General features: G+C 40.0%; 1 protein-coding gene across 3 annotated transcripts in view; it reads right to left on the bottom strand.

Annotated features, from left to right (window-relative positions):
• Positions 1-15,903, bottom strand: part of ADARB1 (adenosine deaminase, RNA-specific, B1) — a 58,608-nt gene that overhangs the window by 29,656 nt on the left and 13,049 nt on the right. For 2 of the 3 annotated variants that reach the window (XM_010286452.1, XM_010286445.1), the window contains exons 1-2: positions 12,895-12,922; positions 4,952-5,883 (exon numbers count right to left, since the gene is read on the bottom strand). In XM_010286452.1, coding sequence (XP_010284754.1) covers positions 4,952-5,883; positions 12,895-12,922 — 960 coding nt within the window. Of the gene's footprint in view, positions 1-4,951; positions 5,884-12,894; positions 12,970-15,903 lie in introns of those variants that run through there. The other variant, XM_010286460.1, reaches the window with a different exon arrangement.

The raw sequence follows: 15,903 nt of genomic DNA on the forward strand, positions 1-15,903 counted from the left end.
TCTAGTGCTCCAAAGTTTTCTGTATTCATTTAAAGAAATTCCTGTCTGGCAGTAGAGCCTCTCAAGACTTATGCAGATCTCTCTTTTACATTTCTTCCAATTCCACAGCAAGCTCTTCAGTACCTCTGCAGAAGCAGCTTTCCCAGATCTCCAATCGTTTTAATCATTAATTCGTATCTCTTTTCTATATTTGAATACTTCTTTTATAGCTCCCCCTCGCACTAGGTTGAATCAGGATTAACTAACACTTCAAGTAAAAGTAGCCATTGCAGTACTGGTTCTCACTTTATTTCTTCGCTTAATGTTTTGTTTCAATATCTGTAATTTCAATAAATTGAATTTGCAACACAATTAAGTGAATGATTAAAAGTATTCCCTCTAGTGGATTTTTAAAAATTAATTTCATTTGCAGCTACACTGCTTATTTGTGTAGCTCAAGTTGCTTTCTCTCACAATAGTCCAGATTTCACTAATCTAAACAACTCTGTATTTAAGCTTCAATATTTACAATTCCAATTCTCTATTTTCCACTTCTTTGCATCCTGACTAATCAGCTATCTTTTTAAGTAAACAGTTTGAGGAAATCTGGGAAATAGCATTATAAAGCTCATACGGAGGTTTTGCTAACAGAGGCCATCAGTGGCCTAAAGAGGATACCTCCACCAGCAGGTTCCTACCATCTGATGGTAGCATCAGCAATGCCGGCAGCCTGGACCAGCAGACTACTGAAAGTCACCAACTGCCCTTCTTTACTGCTGGCAAAGAGCGTATTACAGGGACACAGATCATCTTACTGGGGCACACCAGGATGTGGTGCCGCACATTCAAAACCAACGAGACTCTTCTTCCCACCTTACATACTTAAACCGTGAAACTTATTGCTACAAGGTGCTGTGGAAGCTAAAAGATTACAAAAGTTCAAGAAAGAGTTGAAATTCATGAGGGGGAAAAAGAATCCATCAAGGATTCTGGATGGAAAGACACCATTTCTGGCTGAGAAAATCCTTGAGAGACAAACTCCTGAAGGTTAGAAGCATATACTGGAGAAGTACTGCTACCAATATGTCCTTTTCTCAGGTTTTTTTCCAAGGCATTTGGTACTGGCCTGAGTAGTTCTTTTAGGGACAGCACCACCCCACCTTTGACAAAAGTGTGAGACCCCTCAGCCTTCCTTGGAAAGCAGGGAGCATCTAAGGGAAAAGAAAAAAAGGAGAGAAAACAAGCAATGTCTGGAAGATAATGACATCAAAAATTAAGAAATAGCGAAGTCCAGCAGAGCATCTGCTCCTCCTGAGATGTCCAAGGACATCCTTGTTTCATGTCCTGAGATGTCCAAGGCGATGCTCAGCAAGAGGACCGGCTCTACGGGTGGAGATGGCCTCAGCCAACACCAGCACCCCCTGCAAACCTCCTGCTTTCCAGTGGGAAAAGCCTGCTGGAAGGGACGTGGCACTGGGGATGGGATGATGCTTTTACCTGTCCCAGAGTGGCTCTTGCTGTGGTTGAGCGCTCAACTATACTCTGCCCCAGAAATCAGATTTGGACTTTGCACTAACAGTTTTCAAAAACCTGGTCACATCGACTTCCACACTTCATCCATAAACATGTGACCCCTTTGTTTGCAGAAGTGATTTTAAAAGACTGTTCACTTTTTGCTGTCTTCTCTGGTTCTCATCACCTACCAACTCTGCAGACCTACAACAAGCCATGCACTTAAACTTTTTAATGCTATTAATCCAAGTATGATGAAACATGCAGTTTTCTTCCATGGAAAAGAATAAAAATTGAAGGACACACATTTTAGAGCCCTTGATATGTCCTGTGGATCACTGCAGAATACAGGACACATCCTTGCATCAAGGGGTGGGAGGTAAAGTGAGGATGGCTATCAATTTACAAAACGTAGCTAACCATAAAACTGTTTTCTTTGTTTTGGAGAGGCAAGTCCCTATAATGCAAGACTGACAACCTCTTCTATTTTAACACACTCGCTGCCAAGGTCATAAATGCACGAGGGCTGATTTTTTCAACAGGGCATTTTCATCTGCTCTGAGGCACACGTTGAGTGGCTTTAACTCATTTCCCAGCAAAGAGATCTTCCTCAGCACAGGCAATGTTGCTTTGTCCCTCACAAAAGGTCAAGCTGTAAGCAAGCAGATAAGCTCACTTTGCAGAGACTGGTTTTAAATGTATTAAACCATGGCATCAGCACCTTGATAACCCACTCTACAGACCATAAGATTATACCTATGCCCGTTTTACAAGCTGGTTTCTGATGTCAAGTGCCCTTCTGTACCATTAGATAGCTTGCACGTGTATTTCTACATTTAATTTTCTCCGGAGCGCCTGCAGTTATCAGGAGGTATGGGTTTACAGATACGCATTTCAGCTGATACTGATGACCACCACTGGGGCAGGGACCATCCCTCCTCTCAACTCTTTCCACTCTATTGTTTTTTCTCACGAGGCACCACAAATTAACACACCAGCTACAGGCAGGTTTTGAACATGCCACCCAGGCAGTCAATTCCAATGTCTTCGTCGGCACAACCACACTGTACTTTTATTATTTCCACTGAGCACTTGGTATTTGGATTTTTCCTTCCCTTACATGTTTCTAGCTTACATTTTTTTCCAACCCAATCACCATTTTGTTTGTTCTGTGGGTTCTAACAAATCCCATCCTCATTTATATCATTCCTGTACTTTCCAACATTTGCGACTTCACCCACTTTAGGATTATCTCCAAATTTAGCATCTTTACACATCCTGAGTAAACACTCTGTAGAAAACCAGAACAACTCACAGACTTAAAAAAAAAGATGATAAATAAAGCAGGACCTGAAAACATCAGAAAAGTTTAAATCCCTTATTAATCATTAACACATACCAGACCAAAATTACTAATATGTAACAGACCTGATATAATTCCAATAACTTGATGGCTAATTATAATTAAAAGCAGAGTAATACAACACAGTGAAGTGCAGAAAGGACAACGACGTCCTGATGACGAGTTAATCAAAAGCCTCTGAATAAATAACTGAATTGAATAGGGTCTACATGAGGCCATACCAGCAACCTCCCCCTTCCCACCCAGCGTATTCGGCATTACTCCTACAGCCCACCGGGTTCTCCTCCACACTGGAGCAGCCTTTTTCGGTGCACACCTATAAGACAGGTGAAACGCAAGCTAGCCCTGGGACCTGCTTTGTTATACACAATATGGGTATCAAGGTCAGTGTAGGAGCACTGGAAAAAATTAAAAATAGTGTTTGCATGGGTTGCTTTTTTGTTATTTAATGCTGTACCCCGGGCTCAAGTGCCCTGATCATCCAATAAGCTCTGGGAGAGCTACCTGGGACTCAGTCAAAACCTGACAAAGGCAAGGAGCTCAGAAAAGCCCAGCACTGCCCTGCGGTCCCTCGACATCCCTTAAAGAAAAGAGGCTGTGTTAATATAAGCTGTTAATATAAGCTGTTATACGCTGGGGCTGCTGGGCGGAGAAACAACTTTACCCTCTTAGAATGACATCTCTTTCACGTCTCACCTCGTGCTCTTTCTGGCTTCCCTATTCCAGTTCCAATTTTCACCATTTTACTAATTCAAGAAGTATTAACACATAAATTACTGGCAGTGAAATTGTTTTGGTGTCTGGGGCCAAATCTATTTGTAAAAGCACAGCAGAGAATGCAGTCTGGAATGACTGAATCTACTGAAGAAATCACCGCTACCTGAAATAGCATGATCCTAGATTTGAAAATGAAGGAAACGTTCATCAATAATGCAATAGTTGTGCAACATTAAAAAAGAAAGCATATAGGAATTTCTAAATGATGTATACTGTCCATGCACTTTGAGAAAACAACATACTTAAAACAGTCACAACATCTACTAGCACTCTTCAACCCTGTATTATCAAATCAAACCAGTTTCTTATGATTTTAATTAAATCTAAAACAATGGTTTTGAGATAGAAAAGGGCAAAGCCTTGAAATTCTCATATTAAACAGATAGAAAGTTGCAAAAAAGTCACAGGCAAGTATTTGAATTTAGACAGGCATATAATGTCATTAAAAAGACCCAAGAGATGCAGTAGAAAGAGGGTAGTCAAACAATCATTACTGTAGTTTGACTGGGGAGAAACACATAAAAGGAAACCAGGGAGAATTTTTCTTTAGCAAAAAAATAAAAGATTACTACATTCTAGCTACTTTAAATTTCTGGTCTATGTCTTGTATGTTTGGTACTTCCCTTAGTTCATTAATGATTTGATTTAAATTATTTCTCATCCAGATTTACTTGCCTAAGTAACTTATATATACTTATTAACTAATTTGATTAGAGCACAATCCTTAAGATGACAGCTATTTAACCACATCTTTGATACATGTACTGTGAATATGTCATTTATTTAGACCCTGGAAATACGTGGCAACTGCATCAGCCTCACTTAATCTCTCCTTGACTTCCATTATTCAGCTCTGTTAATGCCAACAATTTCAGTCTGCAGAAGAGAACAATTTTCTTCTCTGCTAAAAACTGTTGTATCTAATAATAATTTTACTTAAAACAGTAAATTTGACTTGAACTCCATCTAAGTCTTGCTGCCTAAGATGAGCAAGACACGATTCAACCTTTCATCAGCACTAACCATAATCCAAGCTGGCATTGCACTGGGCTTGGTGCTCTCTTATGTGACATGATCAAGGCTGAAAGCATCAGCAACAAAGCCTCCTCTCTGTCCAACAGAATACAAAGAGTTCATGCAATTGTCAGAAGCCATAAGTGGATAAATCACCTAATACATATATACACATATATATGCATACACACATCTACAGAAGCAGAACAAACAGCAGAACTGCTGTTCAAGCTGACTCGATACACATGACTTGGCTACTCTTGGTCATTACCCAAAGACATCAACAAAACCCAAAGGGCTTCTCACCTGTGGCAAGTGTAACTGGAGCCCCTCGCTGGGAATGGGCTGTCGAGATGGGGTCTGGTCCAGCTGCATGTTAAACAAGGATGCCAGGGCCGACTGAGCGGCCCGAGCTTTTGCCAGCTTTTTATTCCTTCCTGAGCCTTCAAAAGTCTGACCATCCACCGCCACGGCCATGACAAAGTTTTTGGCATGGCTCTCCCCACTCTCCGAAAGAAACTCGTACTTCAGTCCTGGACGCAGCTCGTTGAGGATCATGACAGGGTTCTTCCCACTGGCGGAGGGGTAGGGCGATGGTGCAGGGAGAGGCGACTGGGAAAGGCTGCTGGCTACGGCAGACGATGGCAAACCGTAGTCCCCGCTAGAGCTAAAGGACCCGTCCCCATTGGACCCTAGATAAAAGGAAGCATCGGAAGGGACCGGCGTTTCGAACCCATTGAAAAGGGTGTCGGGGAAGTCCGCTTGGTCAGAGGTGAAGTCCGTGTTGACTGACAGAGTCCTCCCCATTGCCAGGTGGGCTTCTGAGGCATTTGGAAACTGGACGAAAGACCGCAGAGCCTTCTCAGCGGCGTGAAGCTTGGCTTTCTTTTTCGTGGGGCCAGACCCCTCAAAAACCTGCCCATTGACTTCAACTGCCATCACGAACATGGGGGCATGGACCGGCCCTGTCTGGGAGAGGAGTTTGTACTGTAAACCAGGTTTAATCTCATTAAGTTGCATCAGGGCATTCTTTGGCAGAACGGGGCCGGGGGTTTTCTTCCTCTTCTTCAGGCGAAATTTGGAGTGGCCATTGTTGCCCTCCTCCAAAGGACGCTTTCTGCTGCTGCTGCCACTGCCGTTGGAGAGCTGCGTCCCCTCCCCGGCACCTTGCCCACCACCGTCCTTGGGGGGAACGTTGTCCACGTTGCGGTTTTCTTTAACATCAGTGCTGCTCGAACCTGCGGTGCCCAGAAAGAGTAACTTACAATGCCTTCGTTGCAGGATCTTGTAAATGCAAAATTTATAGATTCCTTTATCTTTCTTTGTAACTGGTTAAGTGATGTGTGCTCACAGGTTAAATGTTTTTCAATATGATCAGAGATAATAATAATGTAATACAACCTGTCAATAATTCAAGAAATCACACTCAAGAATGATTTTCAAACTATGCATTTGATACAATCATATAGCAAAAAACCACTGCATTTTTTTTTTTATTTAAATCATGCTGGAACAAAACTTTTACTCGTAAGTTACATCTGGCCTGAAAAATGCTTTAATAAACCAGAAATATGTTATAGTAGCATACACCTATAAAACAAGGAACTACCATTTGTAAAAGAAAAATGGATGTTTAAGACCAGTACTAGGAGATGGATATTTAATTCTACTTTATTCTTGTTTTAGTCACGTTACATTTTTTTCCTCAGTGATTTTAGTTGCTCAAATTGAGAAATGACATAAATAAAACCTGAGCTGTGAAAAATCAGGCAGCTCTTTGGTAGGCACCATGACTGAAGAGTGCTTGAATGCTTTTGTTTCTCTTTAGCGATTCCATATTCTCCTAATTCAATTCTTTTTTACGCCTTTCCTAGACATTCATTTCACCTCAACCCGATTTGCTCAGGAACTGCAGCTGCCTGCTGTGCCAGCATGACCACAAGACTATTTTATATATTTCCACACAGCCTTCTATTAAGAAACCTTATATTTGTCATTTACAAGTTATTTTGTAATTCCTTGCAAAGTAAGAAAACTGCTGTCACAGAGTTACCAACCCAAAAACCATGATGAAGATCCTCTCTCGAGACTGCAGAATGCAAGAAGTGTGACAAAAGCTGCGTAATCACAATGACGATATTTTAACAGGGGAAAAAAAGGCATTGTGATATTAATTTAATGATTTATTTTCTAAAGTAGAAAGTTGGGGTAATGACATGTCAGAGATATATTTAAAAATTGTATTTGCTATAACTGCAAAGACCTCATTTTTACCCTGATAAAGAAAGTAAGAAAATTAATTAATTATTTGTGTTTTATATTGGCATTTGTGAATTAAAAGGCAAATTCAGTCTCCGATTCAGTCTCAAATTTCTATCTCTTCTGTTCAAAAAATTCAAAATATCTATACTGCATCTACACCGATAGTAGGTGATAAATGTTAATTGAAATGAGAGCAAACAAAGGTGGAAGCTCTCTTTCACAGTGACCAATTTCAGCCACGCTTTATGTCTTCCCTAAGAATCCCCTACCATGCACACATCACTTCGCCCAGGCTACAAAGCTGATGGAATGGTTACTAAATTTTCATTTATAACATCCTCCAGCAAAAGCTCGATAGGTTACTCCTTTCGGTGCTCGAAGAGAAAAAAAGAAGGAAAAAAAAAGATCAAAAGAAAAAGCCAAAGTAGGAACACATTTAGTTAAATCACAGTAGCACAACAAAGAATTGTACAGTACTTGAACATTAAATTCCAGTCATGAAAGTTGGTCAGAAAGTAAACATTTAATATTTATTCTTAATAAATAAGAATTGTACAGTACTTGAACAATAAATTCCAGTCATGAAAGTTGGTCAGAAAGTAAACATTTAATATTCTGAAGCATTTCACTGCTAGAAATCTGCTAAATTTAATAAAGTATCTCTTTTAACATTCAGCCACAAATTATATTGCCTGTAGAATGTGTGCTATAGGGCAACCTCTGTCTACACAGTGTTCATGCATATATATACTTTAGAGAGAGAGATATATACACACAGTATGCATATATATACTTTATAGATATAGATATATACACAGTGCAGGAATCTAAGGACAACAGAGTGAATTTTTAAATCTTTCCTTACAGTGAGTTTCTTATCTGAAGCTGTAATCTCCAAAAATTACATCTCATCTAGAACACCATTCCTGGAACATCACTCTTACTAGCAGCACCAGGAATTTGCTATCAACCAATATGACTTTTAGGCTAAACAGAAATCATTTAGTTAACACTAATTAATGGCCTCTGTTTTTATCTTTCCTTTTATATGAAGACTACTATCAGTGCCTGCAGAAACCACAGAAGGAAAATACGAGTTGAATAGACTCCAGCTGAATGTAAAAGAAAGAACTTTTGCATGTAAGTACGGCAGCTGGAGAAACTCCTTAATCCATCTCATGACACAGGTAGGGGAAACGATGCCCTGTCAGAAAGGGTGGACTTGTAGGAAGCAGGAAAGAATCTTGGCATGCTTACCTTATCTCAGTAAGAAAGAAGGGAAGAAAACTACTCCTTGCCTGAGAGCTACTAGGCATGTTAGCTTTGGAGAACCTGTGGGGTGGAAGAAACTAGGAGAGAAAGCAAGCAGAGAGCTAGCAGCCTGAGTCAAACCCAGAGACCAGGAAAGTAGGCAAGTTTCTACATTGTGGAGGTGATCCAAATCCAAGCCTTGCACCTAATGGAAAGAAAAAGACTTTCCATGCAAACCCGAAGGACCTGAGTTTCTTTCAACCCCCCGAGTCACTGGACTGCAAGAAAGAGCAACTGCTTCTCAGGCTGGAGGCGAAGATGTGCTTTCGGTCCTTTTCTTTAGCCTGTCCTGCCCAGCAGTGGTGAGGTCTTCTAATTACCTTCGGGCTGGAGATGATCTGACAGATTAGTCAAAAAGTAAGATTAGCTATCACCACCTGTTTAAGTCAGAAGTCATCTCATTTGATCCTGTCCGTATTGAGACATGGAGTAGCTGCTCCAGCCCAGCCTCTCCGCGCTGTTCAGAAACAGCTCTCCCTTTTCCAGGCATCTCACCTTGTTAGAGAAGTTAAGAACGGCCTCACTAACTCATCCTCACCAGCTCCCTGCCTGCGACAGGGCCACCAGCAGACCCCAAGAGAGGGTATCAAACCTGAGTGAGGACACAGCAGCCCCTCCCCAGGGCAGCCTCCCAGCCTGCAGGCTGTCCCAGAGAGCATGGCAGGGAGCCACCAATGGGGTTTTTTCCACCCCAGAAGTTTTCCTAATTGCTTTTCAGGACCCCATAAACCCTTGGTATCCACAATGTCCTGAGCAATGCATTTCAGTTTCATTACACATCGCATGCAAACATCTCCCATTGCTTGCTTTGAATGCCCATCTGCTAATCTCACTTAATGCATCTATTGTTTTTTATTTGCTCTTTTTTCAATTTGATGATTCTTTTATTAAACACCCTGTGCTGCTCATGATTTCACAGATATTTCTAGTATTTCAACCTTGTCATCCCTCCTCTACACTGCAGGGCTCTAACCGTCCCTTGTCCTGAGGTCATCTCCCCTGGATGCTTTCTGACACGGGAGGAGCAGACCCACGGCTGGATGCACTGTGTATTTGCTCTTCTTGCTCTACCCTGCAGTCTATTTCATTCTGGTAATACATTGTTTTAGAGACCGTAAGACTTTGGGGAGTCTCTCACTCATTACAGAGAGAATGAGGGAGAGCATCTTCACCCCCAAAAGCTCTGGCTGAATCAGGACCCCGTCATAGCTCAAGCTGGGAGCATGAGTACTCAAAAGGAGCAAAATTTTGTTGCTCTAAAACAGAGGTCATGGCAGAACCACGCACATTCTAAAAAAACCAGCTTAGATCATTTCAAAGTCTATCAGTCTGCTTTGGAGACCAGTATTAAGCCTTGTGCTGCCTGCATCACAGCTAAAATAAGGCAGGAAAATGAGAACTGTGAATGTTAAAACACTATTAGAAAGTATGAAGCACAGAAGACAGCTGGCAGTAGAAAAAAAATTACCATCTGAATTATAAAAAAACCCCTCTATGTTCAGTAATGGATGCTATGGATGCTCTTCATTATCCTTTTCTTTTTTTTAATTAAACTTTTATTTGGGTTGACAAGTGACCATATGTTACTTGCCTCAGAAAGGTTACACAGTCTTGGTGGACCTCCTAACATATCCAAAAATCAAGAGATTTAAAAACAGCCTAATCCTAGATTTCAAATATACTTTCAAGTCTATGCATTTTCCAGTCTTTAAATAAGTTTTTAAGGAATGAATGCTTTAGAGAGCCCTTTAAGGCCCATCACAGCTGTTGCGTGTTCAACACTTTAAAGTAGCATTAATACAGATATAAACACTTGATAACGGGATCCTGTTTTCTTAAACATTAATACTACCCATGATTTAAGAATAAGACTTTTTCATAAGACTAGCTTATTTTTTATTCACTAAAAATAGTTGGCAGCTTTGACTGGAGATATCACTGACATCTGTAGAAGCTGCCTTGGTAAAAATCATAGCTGACAGCATCACATACCAAGAACATCAGTGGAAAAAAAGTACTGCCACTGAAATCTTGTTTGAGAGGCTTACAAACCTGAGAGCAGTCGAGGAAGGAAAGAGGCACAGGGAATTTTCGTGCCAGTAAAGAAAGCGTCTGTAATTAAGATGCTTTATCCATTGGGGAACTTCCATTACCTGCTTTCCAACAGACAACACTCTCCCTGCTCTGTTTGATCTGGAGCACATTTAATTAAATTTAGATGACTTTTAGCTGAACCGAAAGATGTTTCTACCTACCCCTTATACCGCTGCTCTCATTTACTGGCCTGGGGAAATTCTAAATGAGTCATTTTTTTCCAGGTAGAAAAGAACATGTCATCTCTTCTGAGAATCTTTTCAGCAAAAGGGGGAAAGTGATCAAAAAGAAAAGGTCAGGACAACCACATGTGTTCTGCAAAATGCCCTCCCTCTCCCTTGCTGGTAAAGCAATTGGTAAGGATAGGCAACAGTGTGAATTTACACCTAGAAAATCATTTATTTCTATTGTATTGATGCTTCTGCAGGGCGCTCTGATTTGACGCTGAGAAAATATGCAGATGGGCTTCTAGCACAGATTCCTGGGGCATTCAGAGTGCTGCAGACATGCCCTCCATGCAAAGCAACAGAAAACCAAATAAAAACATTATAAAAAAAAAAATTCCCCAAATCTCTTGTAACATCTTCTCTATGTTCAGCAGATAAAGGAGGAAGACCTTAAAATCTGAAGTCTAAAATATTGTATTTTCTCAGGGACATTAATGTAGCATCATCACTGTCTTACATTTCAGCTGACCATAATTTTAATTCTGGTTTCTGCAAAGCAATTCTAGTTATGTAACTGCAAGCTGCAAATATTGCATATGCCTACCTTCCTTTCCTGTAAGATATTTCCCAAAAAGGAGTTACATAAAGTAATAAAAAATTTAATAGGCAACTTCTGATACCGCACTTTGCAATCTTAAGAGATATAAAAATATAGAAAGATAAAAAATTTTTAGAAAAATCTTTGCACGAATCAAGGTGAAGAACTTAAGAATTTGAACTTTGATTTCTCCCTCCCCAAAACTGATGATTTAACATTTTAAATTAATGATGTTTGTGTGGGCATACAGATGCAGGAAGGTTGTCTTGCACCTTCTATTAACTGAGCTTATCCAAGTAGATACTGTTATCTGCAGCTTCCTTTCAAAAACACGGTACAGACAACATCTCAAAACATACTTCTGGGAGATAACTGCAGTTATACAACTGCATTCCCCAAACCTGTAACAGCTCCATGGAGCCAGCCTCCTGACAAGACAAAAAGTTCAGTGAATGATTTCCCACACTGATGCACTAACAGACAAAAAAAAACCCAGAAGCAGAAAAAAACCTGAGTATTTTGCTTAAGGACACTTACAGAATGCCCCTGTAAAGAGATGATTATTTTGTCCAGCTCAGGAAGGCACATTTTATTCATGCTTAGATACACTCCTTATTGAAGTAAGTGGATGTTTTATCAAAAAAATTATGTGAATTGTCCAATTACAGCTCTTACTTTTTTGAAGTCCTCCTTAGGGATACCACTTTTAGAAATAACTAAAGCATCCACCTGAAGTAATTTCTTTTATACCAAGGAAAAGAAAGTGTTAGCAAGCATATTCCAGTTGAGTTCACTGTTTCAGTCAGAGAAAAAAAGATGCATTCTAGTTCAATTAATATGTTTAGGGTTTTCTTTTTTTTTGTTTTGGGTTTTTTTGTTGTTGTTTTTAAACACAATGATCTAGCTTCTTTATCTCCTAAGAAAAATGTTCTGTAACTCCTTCAGATTGAACTACAACTGTTCTGCTCCAAAGTCTCCTACACTGCTGGGCTTTGTCAGCTTTGCCAGAGACGCACCATTTAGCCATTGTCGCTTAGGGGAAAAATAAGCACATTTGTTATTATATCACATATAATTATTAACAGTCAGGCACAGCCATCAGCATAACAACATCAGAACATTTCTCTCATTCACATAAAAAGATAGTTGAAAGGCCAATAATAGTAAAACTATTTTATAATGTTTTAATGAGAGCACTTTTCTCCACAAGTTGTCAAATCTAATTATACCACAGAGTTAGCAACCTCGCAGCGCTTTGCAGTGTATGCATGAAGATGATCACTATATTTGACTATTTTTGTACTTAAATGCACTTTAATAATTCAGTAGCTCAGAGTTGGAACAATCAGCATCTAATGAAAATAATCAGCCATGCAAGACCTGCAGGGAGCTCTTCTAGCTCCTCCTTTTGCTTTTCTTTCTTCCATTTCTGCTTTCGCTCATTTATTTTATACACTTCACCTCCTTCATCTCACCCCTCCCTTCCGACTGGTCCCTAACCCTCACCATCAGCACTCTCCCTCATCAGTATTCTCCCTCTCTTCTTCACTGATGGTTCAAAACAGGAAAATATTTTGTTTAATTAGTCAGTTGTTAGAAGAAAAATATGAGACACGGCGTATAACTAAACTAGCATATAACCATGTATATTTAAAACAATTCAGAAGCTCCGACTCACTCATCTATACTGTATTTTAAAAAACACAAAGAAATCATTTTAATTTGTGCATCCGAAGTTTCTTCACAGTCATCCCTGTGCTCGTGAGAAAAAGTCACCTTCAGAAACGATTATTACTGTGTAAATAAGCACATCTTACTCATGTTTTCTTCATCGTCTACATCCATTGTGAAATATTTTTGCTGGTTTCTTGGCTGGCGGAGACTGCTTCTGTCTGGAAAACAGAGAGTGGGATATTTAAGCTTTAAGGTACCAACATACAGGGTAAAGCATTAAGTCTCCTTTAAAAGCAGCAGCCTGGGCACTGGCGTTGCTTTGGGCTGTCCACAGTTTTTGCTCGATTTTCACATAATATTTCCCCAAAGTGCCTGAGCTGAGGTGCACTCTCCAGAATTGCAAATTGGACAAGGTTTGCGAAAATTTGGGCGTTTGTATGATGAATTACATTATTTTTTATCTGAAAGAGTATGTAAACTACTTTATCTCACTACCTTTTTTTTTTTGAACAAAAAAAAACAAACAAACAAACAAACAACCCACACAGACAATTCAAGCAGTCAAAACACTGAAGATGCAGTTCTTTACCCAGCACCAAACTGATGGACATCTGTTTGGTTTGGTTAAATCCTGACCCAAGATCCCTCCTAAAACTGAGATGATCATCAACGACCACGAGATGCAGCCCCGTATCAGACAAAGGACAGAGTGGGTAATGTAACCCTCTCTCCTACATGTGGAATTTCTTATTAACTGAAACTTTCAGACGATATTACATACATGTTATCTGTCTGTGGGGAAATAGGTTTTACTAACCACAGGGACTTCCATTGAAAGAAAGACCGATCTAAAGGTGAATATAAGCATCAGACATGCAAAATATACCATCTACCTAGCATTTGGTTTGAAAGAAGGCACCACTTTTACCCAAATCAAAAGAAACAGGGGTTTGTGGTTTGGTTTGGTTTCTTGTTTTGTTTTGTTTTTCCCATTTTTCCAGTTTGTTTTTTCCTGAAAACTAATCGAGTACATAATATATGTTGCTTTCTAGATAATTGCTCCAATCTCATAATGCCATTAGTGCTTCAACAGGGAGCACTGAGCCTCAAAACTATGCAGGGACTTATACTTTTAACAAAAGATCCATTATTACAGCGAGGAAAAATTAGTGCAGCATTAACAGGCTTTGCATTCTTACACTGGAATGGATCAAACCATGGAAATTTGTCTTATATCTTGCCAGTCGGTTGTGCATCTGCCTCTTAGCTTTTCTGAATCGTTAACAACTAAGCATTGCACTTTCTACGTTCTGCATTGCATTATTTGTTATTTTTTATATAAAGCATTCATTTTCTGCTGATTCTTTACCACAATTAGATGTTTGGAAAGCAGCTGAAGAGAGTAAAGTCCAGTACAAATGCAGAATCATTCTGTGGTAATCTAGTCTTGTGTAACATCTGTAAACTTTGATCCCTTTTGCTGACAATCAGATTAAATTATGATTGAAGTCCTGCTTTTAAGTGTATCTTTGATCTTACTCCAAAACTATTATGAATAGTCCACAGAAATCATGGGGCAAAACGTCAACTTTTTTTTGTTATTTCCAATGGTACAATTATCTCCCAGAAGAGTTTCAGTCTTTTCCTTAGCTTACTTTTACCACAGGCAGTATAAATTCTAATTATCCATGGACATTTTGCATACACTGTGCATATCTTAGAAGTTAACAACTGCATGGATACTTTTGGGTAAGTGTTCAGGATACTGAGGACTCAGCACAACAAATACCCGATTCAGCCCAAGGCTGTGGTCCATATGCCAGATCAGATGAGGGAACCGATTCTCACCACCGGTACATCGCTACTGGTACCAGTAAAAGTACCTGGGCGCTGCGGCTGGGAAGGAGAGAGGCACGGCGTTGTCTTAAGAGGATGCTGCCCTTTGTGAAACCAAGGGCTGAGGCTGAAGCTGGAAGGGACGGGGAGAACAGGGTGGGAAGCAGACATCATTTGTGCCTTGAAAAGCATGGGAGCACTGGAAGGTAGGTGGCATAAAAGACGCTGCTTGCTTTCACGCTGCTGTACGGGCTGGCACAGCTTACAGCACTAAAGTATTTGCTCTCTCCTATCACATTTTGCCCTTCCCTCAGTGAGGACACACTTCTGTGTCTCTCATCCAGCTGCCAACGTCAACTATTTGGGAACTTCAATGCTTTGAGACTTCTTTAAGTGTCAGAACTGGTGGAAATCAGAGAGTCAAAACTTATCGAGAAGAGGAACCGTATAAACCAACAAGGTTACTTAAGAAGGTTGACGCAATAAAATCAACCCTAATTTTAACACAGCCAGATGCCTGCTCCATAGCAACTAATTTGTTCGATATCTTTTCCCATCTCTTGTGGGAAAATCTAGCTTTAATTCCACTCTCCGTTAAAAGTGTAGTCAGCTTTAGCTAGTAAACTTTGCACTGATGTTGTTCTTAATGCACAGATTGCATACTATAGTCATCCAAGTGCATAATATGTAATTACCCAGTTTTGCAAAAACAAACTAGCCATTCCACCCCTATTCATTACTTTAGTAGATACTTTATGCAAAGCGTGCAAAAGCGTGGTGCAAACCCGGAGTCCAGGTCTAAACGCCAAACATAATGAACTGCATTGTTCTGTTTTGTTCTTTTAAGTCAATTTGGTTTTATCCTTCCTAAGATAAGAAGTAAAAAAAATCCCACAAAAACTTCCATCCAAGAATGACAGGTATGTAGGGATACAGAAACAACCAAGACAGCTAATTGCTCGGCTGTAGTATAACCCACGGGGATGATGCACGTGCAGTCCTCCTCCAGCACCGCAGCCACAAAAGCAGGATTAATCACCCCTGTAGTCCAAACAGCTGGCTGAACTATCGATCCACGGAGCAGCACACTCAAACTTCATCCCTGATCTGCCAGGAGATGACCGAGGGCCAGGATAACCGCATGGCTTGCGCAGTGAAACTGTCACTTCAAAAACAGGTTTTTGTAAAACTGGCACACAGGTGATTAAAACGTAAATGTTAAATGTGTATATCAGAAACATCAAGAAGCTTGTAATCCAAAAATAAATATCAGATACTGAGAAATGAAACGTTAAAATATACATATAGATGTGTAA

This window comes from Phaethon lepturus, unplaced genomic scaffold, assembly GCF_000687285.1.
Source record: "Phaethon lepturus isolate BGI_N335 unplaced genomic scaffold, ASM68728v1 scaffold880, whole genome shotgun sequence".
In the NCBI taxonomy this organism is placed as follows: Eukaryota; Metazoa; Chordata; class Aves; order Phaethontiformes; family Phaethontidae; genus Phaethon; species Phaethon lepturus.